At 45.4% G+C, this 16,988-nt stretch overlaps 1 protein-coding gene across 2 annotated transcripts in view; it reads right to left on the bottom strand.

Moving 5' to 3' along the window:
* Positions 1 to 16,988, bottom strand: part of ZFAT (zinc finger and AT-hook domain containing) — a 187,649-nt gene that overhangs the window by 98,253 nt on the left and 72,408 nt on the right. For both annotated transcript variants that reach the window (XM_069465392.1, XM_069465391.1), the window contains 3 exons: positions 14,591 to 16,044; positions 13,538 to 13,770; positions 967 to 1,054 (listed from right to left, as the gene is read on the bottom strand). In XM_069465392.1, coding sequence (XP_069321493.1) covers positions 967 to 1,054; positions 13,538 to 13,770; positions 14,591 to 16,044 — 1,775 coding nt within the window. The remainder of the gene's footprint in view (positions 1 to 966; positions 1,055 to 13,537; positions 13,771 to 14,590; positions 16,045 to 16,988) is intronic.

Here is a 16,988-nt window from a genome sequence, read left to right as displayed (position 1 = left end):
GTTCAATATCACTAATCATCAGAGAAATACAAATTGAAACCAAATAAGATATCATATTACCCCAGTCAGAATGGCTATCACTAAAAAGTTATGGTAAGGATGTGGAGAAAAGGCAACGCTTATACACTGTTGGTGGGAATGTAAATTAGTACAACCTGTATAGAAAACAGTATGGCAATTTCTCAAAGAACTAAATATAGAACTACCATCTGATCCAGAAATCCCACTACTAGGTATCTACCCAAAGTGTGTGCCCTCTTGGTCCTGCGTGAGGTGGCACTGCAGGTTGAGGGATAAGCCCTGCCTTGGGGACCCCATGAGGACGGCCGAGAGAGTCACAGAGACTGGAGCACAGTGGTCAGTCACCATGATGTCAGGAGGGCTGGAAGCCACAATGGCCCCCCAACCCAGGGTAGGCTCTGAGGGAGAGCGTACAGAAAAAACAGGAATCAACCAGGCAGAACAGGAGGGGAAACGTCCAGGGTGGCAAAAACAGAAGTGGCGAGGCTAGACACCCAGGGAGCTGGTGCTTTGCACACCTGAGAGGCGTGGAACGTGGGAAGACCCACAGTGACAGTCACTCCAACTCACAAAGGATCCTCAGTCAACAACCCTTATAAACCACCACTCTGGAAAACACAGATTTACAAAGGGCATAAGGCGAGAATTTAAGTCAGACCTGTGCCGTATGAGACCCACCTACAAGCACTCAAAGTTCCCATAAAAGGGGGTGGGGAGTGTGTATCACTAAGCCTGCAGGGCGTGGGGGAAGATGTGTCTGAAGACCAGAAAAAAGGACAAAATGAAATAAAAAATTATGTAAACTTCCGAGCTTTAAATAAAGATGACTGTTTCCCTTGAATTTATTCATATCTACATAATGTGCAGTTAATGTATAAGGCTGTATTTTAAAATAAACAGAAGCATTTTAACATTAATCTTCCATTCTAACATGTATAACCTTACCAGGATGGTTGGTCTTGATATGTGACTTTATCAATCGATCTTCTGAAAAAGACTTTTCACACACAGGACAAGAATAACTCCTTTTGTCCTTAATAGAAAGAGAACATAATCAATCAGCTGTGTCATTTAAATCTGGGATCTGTGGAAAAACCACCACCACTCACCACCACCATCATCATCATCACCACCTCCACCACCAGCCTGAACAAAGCTAGACACAGTGCATCGTTCCAAGCCTATAACATTTAGTGTCCACCTGGCTCTGCACTGCCTGGGAGCTCCAGGGTAGAGACAGGCACCTGCTCCAGGCCAGGACGGAGGGGTGGGGCTTAGAGGGGAGAGTCCTGTGGAGGTGCTGAAGGATGGGGCTCAACCTCGAGGCTGCGGGTTTGCCACAAAGACCAGTGCTGCTCCAGGACCCAACAGCACATTACATCCTCCAGCACTCAATGCATGGTTTGCACGGGGTTTCATGTAGGTTATTCTATTAAGACTCACAACCACTCACGAAAGACAGGCTTTGTTCATGCTCATATTACAGATTAAGAACCTGAGGCCCAGGATGATGTGCTCAATGTCTGCGAGGAAGAGCCAGCGCTGGAACTGGAGTGTACAGATGCCCAGCCAGGACCTCCTACCTCTCTAGGCCCCATGTCCCACCAAGGCTGCAGGTAGGGAGTTCATTCTGCACTGCTGCTAGCTTGACAACCTGGGTGACCACGGCCTTACATTCTCAGCTGGGGGAAAGTGTTTGTGAATTACCAAGCCAAGGCTTTTGCTCATCTCCCTTTTCTCTCAGAGATCACCTGAGTGCTACTTCACATCACAATTTTCGCCACAGGGTGAGTGCTACAGGTTGAATTGTGTCCCTCAAAAAAATCTCATGTTGGAGTCCTAATCTCCAATTCCTCAGAATGTGACCTTATGTGGAAATAGGGTCTTTACAGAAATAATCTAGTTCAAATGAGGTCATTAGGCTGGACCTTAACCTAATATGACTGGTATCTCTATAAAAAGGGGACATTTGGACACAGACACACACACAGGGAGAACGCCATGTGAAGATGAAGACAGAGATCACAGTGATGCAAAGAACGGCAAAGACTGCAGCAAACCACCAGAAGCCAGGAGAGGCATGGGACAGATTCTCCCACACTGCCCTCAGAAGGAAGCACCCCTGCTGGCACCTTGATCCAGGACTTCTACTCTCCAGAACTATGAGAAAATAAATATCTGTTTAAGCCACCCAGTGTGTGGTATTTTATTACCAAACTTCTCAAGCCCACATCTTACAAGAGCCAAAATCTGGGGGGAAGAACTCTGTGTATCCAGATGAACAAAAAACAAAACCAAAATATGCAAGAGTTGTACTGCAAGGAAACGTTCTGAGCCATGTGTGTTTTGGAGAATGTTAATGCAGCCTGTGCTCACCTGGATTTACAGCAGGACTAATTCTCCCCATCTATGGTCACCCACCGTGAGCTCAGCATGGCACCAAGTGCTAGCCATGCCTTACATAAATGAACACAATCCTTACAGCACACCCCCCCAACAGCCAGTCTACTCTTTTCTCTGAATGATGCCAATCACAATAGCTACCACTTCTTAAGAATGTACTGGATGTGAGATGCTTTACATACCACATCCTATAAGGCTGCTGTCCCCAACCCCGAGCCACAGACTGGTATCAGTCTGTGGCCTACTAAGGACCAAGCTGCACAGCAGAAGGTGAGCAGTAGACGAAGGAGTGAAGCTTCATCTGTATTACAGCCTCTCCCCTCACACACATCAACCGCCTGAGCTCCACCTCCTGTCAGATCAGCGGTGGAATCAGATTCTCACAGGAGCAAGAACCCTACTGTAAACTGCGCATGTGAGGGGTCTAGGTTGCGCACTCCTTATGAGAATCTAGTGCCTGATGATCTGAGGTGGAGCTGAGGCGGTGATGCTAGTGCTGGGGAGCAGCTGCAAACACAGATTATCATTAGCAAAGAGGTTTGACTACACAGACCATAATAAATCAATTGCTTGCAGATTCATATCAAAATTCTATCAGTGAGTGGCAAGTGACAATTAGGCTGCATCTGGTGGCAGGCTTTAATTCAGAATCCAACACTTATTTTAGTCCACACGTGTCCGCCCATTATTTTATTTACCACTTCTGTCCACTCCTCTTTCCCTGCACTGCACACTGCACACTTGTCTCAGTCACGGTTTTGGTAAGCCCACAAGGTGACCCTAGCAAAAATGAGTAAAGAACATCGCCGGAGAGCTTCTTTGAAAAGGAGGAAAGACCCAATGATGAAACAGCAGAAGACTCTAAGACTGCCAACAAAATGAAAGCCACACTGAAAAGAAAATACCAAGAGTCCTACTTAAATTATGGGTTCATTGCAAGAGGTGATTCACATTCTTCAAGCCCACTTTGTATAATATGTGGAAACTGGCTATCCAATGAAGCCATGAAATCTTCAAAACAGATTCACCACATGGAGACCAAGCACCCTGCATTAAAAGACAAGCCTCTGGAGTTTTTCAAAAGGAAAAAAAACATGAACACAAAGAACATAAGCAATGATTAAGGCCACCACTTCCTCAAATGTGTCCGCACTGAGAGCATCATTCTTAGTGGCTAATCACATTGCTAAAGCTAAGAAGCCCCTTACTATTGGGGAAGAGTTGATCCTGCCTGCTGCTAAGGACATTTGCCATTACTTTTAGGAGAGGCTGCAGTTCAAATGGTGGTACGTGTTCCTCTTTTGGCTACCACCGTAACTAGACAAATTGATGAGATAGCAGAGGATATTGAGGCACAATTGTTAGAGGGGGTGAATGAGTCACTGTGGTATGCAATCCAGGTTGAGGAGCCTACTGATGTTGACAACAAGGCAACGATGCTTGTTTTGGTGTGATATATTTTTCAGGAGAATGTGCTTAAAGATATGTTATGTGCACCATTGTTGCCAACCAACACCACAGGTGCAGAACTATACAAGTCTCTGAATGATTACATATCAGGAAAACTGAATTGGTCATTTTGTGTCAATATATGCATGGATGGAACGGCTGCCATGACTGGATGGCTTTCTGGTTTCACTACTCAGGTCAAGGAGGTCACTTCTGAATGTGAGTTTACTCACTGTGTCATCCATAGAGAAATGCTGGCTGGCCGAAAAATGTCACCTGAACTAAACAACGTTTTGCAGGATGTGATTAAAATTATCAACCACATTAAAGTACATGCCCTTAACTCACATCTGTTCACGCAGCTCGGTGAGGAGAGGGACACAGAGCACACACATCCTCTCTTATACACAACAGTGAGATTGCTTTCTAAAGGTAGATCACTGGCCAGGGTTTTTGAGTTATGAGAGCCGCTCCAGAGATTTCTTTTAGAAAAAGTCACCACTGGTGGCATGTTTCAGTGACACAGAATGGGTCACAAAACTTGCTTACTTGTGTGACATATTCAACCTGCTCGGCAAACTCTATCTGTTACTTCAGGGTAGAATGACAACCATGTTCAAGTCAGCAGATAAAGTGGCTGCATTCGAAGCCAAACTGAAATTATGCGGGCAAAGAGTGAACAGTGGGATTTTTGACATGTTTTAAACATTAGCAGAGATTTTGAAAGAGGCTGAACCAGGGCCCACTTTCTCCCACCTGGTACATGATCACCTATTTCTGCTTTCAAAAGAGTTTGAGCATTACTTCCCAACCACAAAAGACCCCCGAACTGGGAAGGAATGGATCTGAGACCCATTTGTGAATAAGCTGGTGAACTGACTTTGTCCATGCTAGAAGAGGACCAACCGCTTGAGATCGCAAATGACAGTGGCCTTTAAAGTATTTAAGAGAGAACTTCAAACCTCTGCATGTTATAGATTAAAGTTAAGGCAGAATATCCTGAGATTGCCACAAAAGCACTGAAAAGTCTGCTTCCATTTCTAACAATCTATCTTTGTGAAGCACGGTTTTCTGCAGTGACAGCAACTAAAACGAGATTACAGAGCAGACTGGACGTAAGTAACACACTTCGGGTGTCACTGTCTCCCATCATCCCCCGATGAGACCATCTAGTTGCAGGAAAACAAGCTCAGGGCTCCCACTGATTCTGCATTATGGTGAGCTGCATAATCATTTCATTATATATTACAGTATAATAATAATAGAAATAAAGTGCACAATAAACGTAATGCACTAGAATCATCCCCAAACCATCCCCCAACCCACCCCGAGTCCATGGAAAAATTGTCTCCCATGAAACAGGTCCCTGGTACCAAAAAGTTGGGGACTGCTGCTGTAAGGCATTTAGGAACTTGCCCAAGGTTACGCCACCACAGAGAGCAGAGCTGGACTCCAGAGCTCTTGCTTTTGTGAGATCATGACTAGCAGTACCGGTTCAGGGTTCAAATCCTGGTTCACCACTTATTAGCTGGGGAACTGTGGGCAAGTAATGTGAGCTCTCAGTGTGTCAGTTTCATCATCTATAAAAGGGCAATAAAAACTGTGCCTTCTTTAGGGTCACAAGAAGAATAAAGAAGATAAAAAACACAGAGTGCTTAGAACAGAGCCTGGCCTACAGCGCGTGCTCAATAAACCTGGAAGACTTTGCCACTATGGCTTTAGTGTTGCCATAATGCAATTCAGCCTGAGGCAGCCGACCATCTCATGGCCTAACGCATCCTGGGAGTCTCCAAGAGGGACCTAAATGACCATCCCCCAAACTCCTTTGTGTACTGGTTATTGCTGGGGTCATAGAACCTCTCCCAAGGCCAGTGTTCCCCAGAGCACACTTAGAAATAGGGGACTTTATATTAAAAAACTAAAACAAAACAAGCACAGTCCCTCTGAACAAGCCAACAGTCTGGATGCGGACGCATGGCCCACCAAGCGTCTGGACATCAATGGATACCAAGCAATGCCTACCAAGCTTATGTGTCCACGGGTTCAAGGCAGCTCTCAAGAAACTGGCCTGAGCTTGTTGTCTAGCCAATGCCACAGACCCCCACCCCTGGCCACATCACGGGATCAGGGCTTCTCAGCACACTCCTGGGATTGTCATCCTCTGCCCTTGACCTCAGGAAAGACGCCTGGCCCTGGCGGGCATCCTGGAGGCGGCCCCACCACCCCCGGCTGCCTCACAGGGTCCTCATCATCAGAGCTGACGGAGGCATTCAGAGGGCTGTGAGGGAGTTTATAGTGATCTCTCCTGAGCCCCTGCTATTTGATTTTCTTTCCTTTAATCTCTGATAGTCAGAAAGCAATTTATCAGGGCCCCTTATTTTTGATGCCTTTGAAGATTGCTGGAAGGACACAGACGGTGGTAAAGGGTACCGGGAGAACGGCAGACTCTTAGGACTCATTTACTTCTTTTCAAAACCTCAGTTATGTACCGGAGATGAAAACCCAAACTGACACAGCAACTTAAAAAAGAGTGGCGGTTAAAAGAGTTCCCGGCAGAGATGGACAGTGTGAGAGACCCATGCCGCAATGACAGTAAAAGAGCCCAGCCCCAGAGTCTGTTTGCTCTGATGGAAACAGCCTTCAAAGCAATCAGGACCCTTTGAAAGAAGGCCGGCATTGGCATGCAGCTGCAGCCACGGCATGGGTGCAGGGCCAGCCCCAGGCCTGCAGCTCGGAGCCCAGCTCTCCACTCTGGGCAAACCTCACCTGGTCTGTCAGTGGCAGGTGCCACGGCCCCTCCAAGGAACTGGACAGTTCTCAAGTCTGAAACTAGCACTGGGTAGAAAAGACCAAATCCAATCCCCACCACTGCCAAGGGTGTGCAATGGGTGCATAAGTGCACTTATGAAATATCTGACATCAAATGAAGAAAATAAAGGTGGAGGATTCCACTCTGAACCAGTTGTCAGGAATAAAGGCCATGGTTACGGCATCTGCTTTCCTATATGGATTCACTCGTTCATTCCTCAAAGATTACAGGGCCCCTGTTACGTGCCAGACACTGCACTGAGGATGAAGGTATGCGACCCTCAGGGGCTCACAAGCTCATCAAGAAAGAGATGTGCCAACGCACAGAGCCCAGTGATCAGCAAGGATGCATGCAGAAAGTGCAGCAAAGCACAGGAACGGCAACGCTTAAATTGTGATTGATTTGAAAAAGTTGGAAAAGAGCCAGGAAAGTGTTCAATTTAGGAATTCAAGAATTTTCCTTTCCACTGAAAGCAGCTCTGTTTTGCCATGCCATGCCCCTTTAATTCAGAACCTCAGTTCTTGCTAAAATGAAGACATTCTATCCCCAAGAAGCTCTGGTTGCCTGAGGCCTTCTGTGCAGTGGATAAAACACTCAAATAGAGCAACACAGAAACAAACTTGTTTTGTTATCAAGTAAGAAAAGACTATATTCTTGTGGCTCTTAGAAAGGAAAAACATTATGTTCAATCATTTTAGTTAAATAACATTTCCTCTACTTAAAAAAAATACATATTTATTGGGTCCTCTACTTATTTCCAGAAAGGTATTTGAGGTAGCTTCGTCTGATTTCTCTGTGCTTTGTTGAGAATATATTAATATTATTTCAGCTTATTTCCAGCAACTACAAGTAAGATCATTTTTTTAATATATGTACCTCTATAGCCAAAAAGAGACTATGCACTTCTCAAAGACAGAAACCAAGTATTCTAAACATTTGGTGAGAGATCAGCAAACTCTGGACAGATGCACCACAACCAACCACTGTTACTATTTCTCTTTCTCCTCCTCCGAGGGAGGAGGAGGAAGAGGAGGAGGAGGAGGAGCTGCTCCTGTGCGTATGTGCCTGGGACTGTGCTGTGTCTCTTACAAATATTATCTCACTAAATTCCCACAGCAACCCTGGAGGTGGGGATTGCTGTCCCTGTTTCTAGGCAAGGAGATTAGAAAGGTTAGGTAGTGGAGCCACACCACTTCTTAGGGTCAGAATACAACACCAAGTGTGCCAACTTCCAAGCTTGGGCTGTAACTCCTACAATACCCTTAGCATCAGGTACCTTTGAGGCCTTCTGAGAAGGAACACAGGCCAGAAATAATGGGAATAAACTGGTATACCATAAACATCTACCGCATACTCCACTCCTGCTGTTTCACACTTTTGTGTCAGGAGGAGCTCTTTAAATAACAGATTCTCAGATCCCACCTCAAATTATGGTGGAGGTGGGAACCCAGGAATCTCATTCATAACAATTACCCCATGGGATTCTGGTTCACGAGGTCATCAATTACTGCATGTAAGTCAGTGACTTACAGACGTATTCACAAGACCCACAGAGGGTCTCACAGCACCACTCAACACAAACACGCACACACACACACACCCCCCCCAACACAAACATTTAAACGCTGAAGCAAAGGTCTCCAGAAACAATACTCACCCTTGGTATGTGTGAATAATGCTAGTAAGTTCTTTTTTATTCTATTTCATTTTTAAGATATGTTAGTTGTGATTCACTAAACTTATTTCACAACTTTCTAATGGATTTTTTTTGAGAGAGAGAAAATGCTCACTGGGTGTTCTGTACATATTTTCTAATGCAATCTGCACAACCCTGAGAGGTAGGGGAAAGTACTTTATCTTCAGTTTTACAGATGAGAAAACTGAGGCTCAAGGAGGCAGTTTAGTTTGCCCAAAATCACATAAGTAGTTATGCAGTCTCAACTTGGGTCCATCTGAACCTGAAGCCTCTTCTCATTGTACAAAAATCATGTTTGCTCAAGTCTTCCCTTTATGAAGTTGGCACAGTTCTGTAAAATGTGGATTTGCTCCAGAAATGTCATTGACGAACTTTGGCTAGGTCTCCATAGTTCCTTAATGCCAATACATTTTTTACTATAAGTCAACACCATCTCGTTACTAATGAGGAGGAGATGGTGGGAAGAAACCATATTAAATGTACATACTCCTTCCCATCATTAGGTGTATCTTTAGCTAAGAAATAGTTGTAAGAGTCACAGAAACAGGCACTTAGCCAAATTATCCTAGAGTCCTAATGCAACTGGAATGGACTTAGATATAGGCCCATTTGGGGGAAGGAGGATCACTACTTTAAATGTCCTTAGTTTTTGCTCTGCATGAGAATCTGCACTGAAAGCAGAAAATAATGAAACAAATGCAAAAGACAAGCCAGAACTACAACATCTTGACTCCATCTCCAGGGTCACAGGTAAGGGAACCCCAAGCCTCATGCTGGTGCAAGGTTTTGCCTCATGCTCCATCCACTTCCCAGTCAGAAGAGGACCACTCTCCTGATCCAGCTAGACCCGGCCATGACCAGAGTCCTTGGCTCAACCACAAGGACATCTGTAGGCATTTTGACATCATAGATTACATTCATATTATCTTGCTGGACGTTTACCAGCTTCCAGAGGAAGCAGGGTGGTATTATTCACTTCACTTTCAGGTAAAGAGAAATAAAGCTCAAAGACCAAGCAGTCTAGACAAAGCCACAGAGCTATGGCCAGAGCCCTGTCCTGTACCTCCAAATCCCCAATTTTATCCACTTCACAGCAGTGATGACACTACTAGCATTAAGCACAGCGAAGATGACACAGGTAAATACTAGTGAGTGATGATGAAAAATGTGGGTGATTTTTCTTATAGATGTTTCATAATTTTTAGAAATCTTAAGGAAAGATCAACACTGAACCTCCGAGAGTGAACCTCCATGCTTTACTTTGCTAATTTCACAAAGAATTAGATAGAATCCAGTGGATTTAAAACACTCTATAGATGGAAATATCATCTTGGTGAAATTACCAACAAAAATGCACCTTCAAAGGTCCATCAACCGATAAAAAACAAAATGTAGTATATCCATACAATGGAATATTATTTAGCTACAAAAAGGAATAAAGTATTGACACATGCTATGCCATGGGTGAAATAAATTAAAGACACTGGCCACAAAAGACTGTATTACACACCTATTTTATGATTCCTTTTATACAAAATGCCCAAAATAGGCAAATCCAGAGAGATGGAAAGTAGATTAGTGGCAGCCTAGGGCGCAGGGAGGGGAAATAAAGATGACAGCTGATGGGTACAGGGTTCCTTCATAGGATGATAAAAAAGTTCTAAAATTAATTGTGGGATAGTTGTACAACTCTGTGAATAGACTAGAAACCACTGAATTTTATACTTTAAATGAGCAAATTGTATGGTATGTGAATTATATCTCAATAAAGCTGTTACCAAAAAAATCCACCTTAACTTTCTTTGCAAATATGGAATTCCATTAAAAAATGATTTGGTGATAGCTTCTTTATTATCATATCAAAAGAGTCTGCATTCAGAGGAAGCAGAAGATTTTTTGACTGTGTCAACATTTCCTCGGTACCCTTGGCTTCATTACAAAAATAATTTACAGGCTCAAAAGACAAATGTTGTCTGAACTCAAAATACTGGAACCTATTTTCATAAATTATGCGATCATACTACACTAGCAATATGTTCCACCTGCTCCATGGAAGATGCTTAGTGATTCAATATCCTGGAGTAAATACTATACAAAAGGCTTCCCCTTGGTTTGTGCTGTCAACTCTACTGGGAATTTTTTCCTTGCCCTCTTCCCTGGCCCAAATCTACTCATCCACTTCAGAACCCCTCCTCCCAGACCCTCCTCTGGGCTGTTTTTTCTTTGGGTGGTGGGGCGGGGGCTATGTTGACCTCACTCATGCCCCCACATCGCCATGCTGTATCACTGTTCACTTGTTTAACCCCCCACAAAACCAAGAGCACCTTGAAAGCAGGGACCAGGTCCCACTCATATTTGAAATCCCCATGCCCGGCACGTAGAGAACGAGGTCTCCAGCCTGTGTCAGCCAGCTTCAGGAGCAGCGGCAGCACGCTCACCTTTAAAAGTGTCTCAACTGGAAGAACTGCAAATATCAGCGAAGGAAAAGATTGAAATTAAACTTTAACAACTCCTAAGAAAACGTGAGTGCTAATGAGAAGCAGGATAACATCCTTTTTTATAAGGTCAATGGAGTCACACTCCCTTATTTGGTACACTGCTCTTCTCCTGCAGTAACTTGCAGAGGCATTTTATTACTGCAGCATGAGGCACAATTGCCACTTATCAGCACAGGAAGTATCAGTGCAGTCCCTGCCCTCATGGGACAAAGTCTACCTGGACCACATTTCTTGAGATGATGTTCAAGTGTCCAAGAATGGTGTGGCTGGTATTAATGACCAACTGCCACAAAGTGGGCAGACCGGGGCAGTGATGAGAGCATGGCTTCGATTCCGTCTCTGGCCCTCACTGCCAGTGTGACCATGGGCAAGTTACTGAAGGACTCTGCAACACCAGGCTCCTAATCTGCCCAGCAGAGGAAATAATCCCTAACTCCTAGAAGTGATATGAGAATTAAGACAGCACAGGGCCTGAAAACAGCAGCTGTCACCTCTCCTTCTCCCAACACACACTGCCCAGATGCCTTCTGAAGTGTTGATATTGAAGAGATAAGCCTCTCTGAAGGCTTATCACAACCATAGAAAGCTGAAAAGAGAAACTTCTTTAAATGCCAGTTTATTAAGAAGAAAGAAAGCATATGAAATCAGCATCAAGGATCTCAACGGACATTCCTGATACTGCCTCGTTGACCACCAGGCCCAGGGACGTGCCCAGGAGGCTGAGCCTCCCCATCCAGGGTGCTGACCACGGATCCCTCTGACACACACAGTGGGTAGACAGAACTTGAGTATGGAAAAATATAGGCGGTCCCAGATTGTAAATCTCATGTACCACTTCATTGTTCCTGTTGTTCTTTTAGCCTGTGTTTCAAAATCTGAATCCAGAGCAGCAAATTTCAAAATGGTAAGAAGAATAAATAATAACAATAATCAATGGCATAGTGCTTGCCCCATGCCAGGCACTGTTCTGAGACACATATGTTCCCTCACTTCACCCTCATCTGATGGGTAAACCGAGGCACAGAGTGGTTACATGACTCATCCCAAGGCTAGACACATGGTAAACGGGGGAGCCAGGGTTAAAACCCAGCAGTCTGCTCTCTGGTCTTAACCGCTACACTCCAAGACTTCTCCCAGGAGCCTGTGGTCATGTTGGCTTCACTCCCTCTTGACTTCACACGAGATTCTAGCAAAGTAACATTAATGAATTCTGCCACCACAGTTTTCCCTGCCCTAAGAGAGTACTGGAAGCAGTACCAAACTAGCAGCAGTTCCATCATGAATTACAGACCACATGCCTTCATGCCCGAGAGAGAGAGAGAGACAGACAGACAGACGGAGCGAGAACGTGTATGAAGTACCAGGTGACATGCTATAGCTGCTATGCAACTATATGACAAGCACTGTGCCAGGTTTTTTAGAGCATTCCATTTTTATTTCCCAATAACCATCGATTTGGATGTATATACAAATATATATGCGCACACATATATGTATACACATATGCACATAAGTGTATGTATGTGTGTAGGCTTGTATACATGCATATGTACATACATGCTTTTATGTATCTGTGTATATATGAATGTGTATATGTATATGTGTGTATATATATATATAAAATGGATATTTCTTTAAATATATATTTTATACAGAACACTATTTTACACAGGTCTCAGAAGGGACAAGTGGCTTGCCCAAGGCCACAGAGCCTGTGAGCGTGCTGGAGACATGATTTGAATCCTGCTATATAACCCCAAAGCCTGTGCTCTGACTTACCCACTGTACCCAAACACCTTGACTTTCCCCCTAGTGACAAACTGCTAGGGTGTTAGTGATTTTTATGCCAGAAAACCACAGTAGCACATCAAATTTCTGAAGCCTCATTTTATGCTCTCTGTAGCATAAAAAGGCATGCATTGAAAACAACCACACCTGGGGCCAAATGTGTCTCCTTTACAACTTTAAGAGTCTCAAATCACTCTCAGGTGTCAGCCTCTTGAGTTAGATTAGAATTTGCAAAATAAACATTCATTCATTGTGTTACATGATCTCCCACCAAAGAACTAAATAAATTTACCATCGTGAATATTAACAGCACCTTGAATTAACACATAATTCTTTTAAAAAACAAAACTGTTTCACAGGCATGTTCTCACAGAGAGTTTACCCAATATATAACCCAATAATATTACAACATTGGTCGTCAACATTTATTCTGCTCTTACTGTAAACCAAATGCTGTTCCTAGCACTTTGCAGGCATTATCTAATTCAACTGCTCAACAACCTTCAGTAGCAGCTATTAGTGCTATCTCTGTTATTAATAATTCTTTAACATGTCATTTAAGGAATCCTAGCTTTATTTCTACTCTATAGATCTTTCTTCTGTACACATTCTCTGATGCTAAAAAATTTGCAGAGAAAACAATTTGTTCAATCTGCTCCCTTTTTTCAACATATTAGAGACTCTTGCTGTGAAAGGAACCCAGGGTGAAGCCTTCTGTAAAGGGAAAAGCTGTTTCAGGAGAAAGCCCTATGTTTTCAGGGCTGGACATTTGCACAGGGATGGCCTGCAGCAGGGACACCCACATATGCATAAATTTGAGAAAGCAATGAGCACCCAAGGGAGACGGGGCTGCCGCTCGGGCTTGCTACTTACCAGCGCTGTATGAACTTTAAGATGTGCCTGTAGCTTATATTTATCTGGAGTCGAGTAGTCACAGCCGTCAGTGGGACACTTCAGCAAGATGTTACTGTGTTTCTGAATTACATGACGTTTAAGGCAGTTTTTGGTGATGGAAGAATAATGACACTGGGAGCAATAATACAGATGTTCCCGGGTGTGGGTGCGGACATGCATATCAAAATGCACTTGGTACCAAAAAAGTTTGCCTAAAAAAATATTTTCACATGAGAACAAGGAAGTTTCTTTTATACTGAATTTGATTTTTTTAAATTATTGTTATTTCTAACTCTAATATTTATCTCCCTCTTGTGCTTGTCCGGGTCACCTTTCACACTTTCCACCACATCTCTGCCTGGAAATTACAAAGGTGAGAGGTTGCAAATATAAGGGTGCTACTATTTTTTGCATGATGTCAGGACTAGGAGAGGAGGAAATGAATGTTTACTGAGGACCAATTATGGTGCCAAATACTATGATGGACACGCATATATTGAAGAGTCTCTAAACTCTACTGGCATTCCTGGAACACCGGGTCCAGAGCTGGACTTCCTACTTCCTGCACGACCAGCTCCCGGCAGAACCAGGAGCCGTGCTTTCAGTGTGAGCTGAAGGGTGCTATGCGGGGCCTCCCTACAGAGAGATGCTGCCACTTTTGTAACCTTTCTCAGCTCATCTAGTACATGGCCACAACTGAAAGCCCGACTTTAAACTTGTCATGTGCCAGAAGAAAGATTCTTCATGGTTACAGTTCTGGTAGAGGCCTTGGGGTAACCCTAAGCACACACACCTGACCAAGCCAACTGTGCAGTCATCCCGGCTGCCTCCACAAAGACTCCAAGTGCTAACTGCAACACGGTGGTCACCCACTCCTATCTACAATGGAGGATGTGGCTCATTTAGAAGGTGTTCTTTGCAAAGAGCCACGGGCTCAAACCAAACACGAGGTGACCACAGCGTGTCGGGGGCGGACGGGGCTGCTGGGAAGGACAGCTCCATCAGCTGCACAGCCGTGCTGCCGTTCCTTACCACAGTATTCACACTCCAGGTCTCCATAAACCTTCCGGATCCTCTCACACAAGCCGGTGTTCATTTGCTTCTTCTGTAAACTGTCCAGGACCTTCATGAACGCGGTCATGCCAGACCGGTGCTCAGGGGCAGCTTTGCAAGAGTCAGGTTGGCGTGTGACACTGTCCCCACCACCAGCTACTAGAGGAAGGCGTTCTGAGGTTTCAGCTGGATTTGACCTGAGACACCTGCTGGGATCTGGGTCGCCGTCTGGAAGGGCAGAGGATGGCTGCCCTTCCCCTGGGGGGCTCTTGGCACCCTGGGTCCCCTGGTTTGGCCCAGCACTTTGGTCCTTGGAGAGTAGTAGTGTGATTACTTCACCCTGAGTCTGATCTGAACCTCCGTGCTGGGTGTCTGAGGGCTTCTCAGGAGCAGTGTCACCCTCAGCAGAAGAGCTATCATTTTTCAACAAAAAATCATCTGAAACCACTGCATGAGAAGACAGGTCTGAAGCAACCACGGTGGTTTCCAGCTCACAGGGTGGCAGGGCTGCACTTTTGGCCTGAGGGGAGGCCAGGTGCCCAGCCGGGGCAGGCATTTCTATAGGAGTCTCCAGCTCCTTCTGTCCCTCCTTGGGCCGAGCGTCCCCAGGACGGGACTCCTCCTTAAGTGCATTCACCCTCTGCAACGCAAACTCCTCTTCCGCCTGCTGCAACTGGCCCCCCAAGGCTTCCTGCTGGATGTCGCCACCAGGCTCCAGGAGGCAGAAGCTCTGGTTGATGGAGCTGGTGAAGACCAAGGTCTCTTGGGCAGCCCCATGTACCTCCTTGATGTGGGAGCGCAGCCTGATGGAGCTGACAAACTTCTTGAGGCACACGGCACAGACATACACAAAGGGGTGCTTCCTGACGTGCAGCTCCAACGCCTGGTACTTGGTGGCCCCATGGCCGCAGAGCTCACAGGCGAAGGGCCACTTATCACCATGGACCAGCATGTGGCGGTCTCGGTCCAGCTCGTTCTTAAACTTGCGCTCACAGATGTGGCAGTCATAGAGCAGCTGCCGCTTGCCCTCCCTGGTCATCAGGCAGAGCTCATCCAAGGCCTCCTTGACCTTCTTGTCCTGCGGGTCGTGCGCGTCTCGGATGTGCTTGATGAGGTTCTTGACATCAGAGTACTTCTTCTTGCAGAAGCGGCAGTGCTGCTTGATCTTCTTGTGCACCCGCTCGATGTGCACCTTGAGGTGGCCCTTGCTCAGGCAGGTGAACGAGCAGTAGTCACAGGCGAACTTCTCGCCAGTGTGCTTGCGCAGGTGCACGTTGAGGTTGGCCTTGATGGCGCTGGCGTAGCTGCACTGGGGGCACTTGTATGGCTTCTCGTTGGTGTGGATCCTCAGGTGGGCCTGCAGTGAGTGCTTGAACTTGAAGACCTTGTTGCAGTATTCACAAGTGAAGATTTTGAGCTGAGTGGGACCTAGCCTAGAAACAGATGACAGCACAGTTACGTTCAGAGACCTTGAACCTTCCCCATGAATGCTAAACCCTTTTTATGAACCAAACACCAGAGGCTTAACAGTGAACCAAATCCAGAGGATGGATGGATACATCTATTCACTCAACAAACAGGACAAGAGGACCAGTGTGTGTCATGGTCCTCCAGGAGCACACAGTCTGGGGGAGAGAAGACAGGTCAGCAGATGATTGCATGACAGTGTGGTAAGAGTTGGTAGGAATGGGCAAGGGAAGAAAGAGAAAGAGGGTCGGGCGCGGTGGCTCACACCTGTAATCCTAGCACTCTGGGAGGCTGTGGCAGGAGGATCGCTCGAAGTCAGGAGTTCGAGACCAGCCTGAGCAAGAGCGAGACCCCGTCTCTACTAAAAATAGAAAGAAATTATATGGACAACTAAAAATATTTATAGAAAAAATTAGCCAGGAATGGTGATACATGCCTATAGTCCCAGCTACTCGGGAGGCTGAGGCAAGAGGATGGCTTGAGCCCAGGAGTTTGAGGTTGCTGTGAGCTAGGCTGATGCCACGGCACTCTAGCCCGGGCAACAGAGCAAGACTCTGTCTCAAAAAAAAAAAAAAAGAAAAGAAAAAGAATGAATGAAAGAAAGAAAGAGACCTCTAACCTGGACTAAGGTGGCTGGGAAAAGTTATCACAGAGAAGTCTGGGTTGAGGCTTGAGGAACAAGAAAGAGGGAGGCAAGAGAAGGAAGAGGCGTGTGTGGTTCTCAATGTGCACAATAACCAGCAGTGGTCCAAGCTGACATGTGTGGATTCTGGGATGTTTTAATGAGACAAGTCATAATGGAATGAACTCGGTCTACTCCATGAAACTACACACAACCAGCTTTCCAACAGCTTGGATAATCCAGACTTGCCTATTTATTCAACTGTTAGGATGAGCCTTTTCCCCTTTC

The sequence above is a fragment of the Eulemur rufifrons genome, chromosome 3, assembly GCF_041146395.1.
Source record: "Eulemur rufifrons isolate Redbay chromosome 3, OSU_ERuf_1, whole genome shotgun sequence".
Lineage (NCBI taxonomy): Eukaryota > Metazoa > Chordata > Mammalia > Primates > Lemuridae > Eulemur > Eulemur rufifrons.
This window is presented reverse-complemented; position numbering and strand designations above follow the sequence as displayed.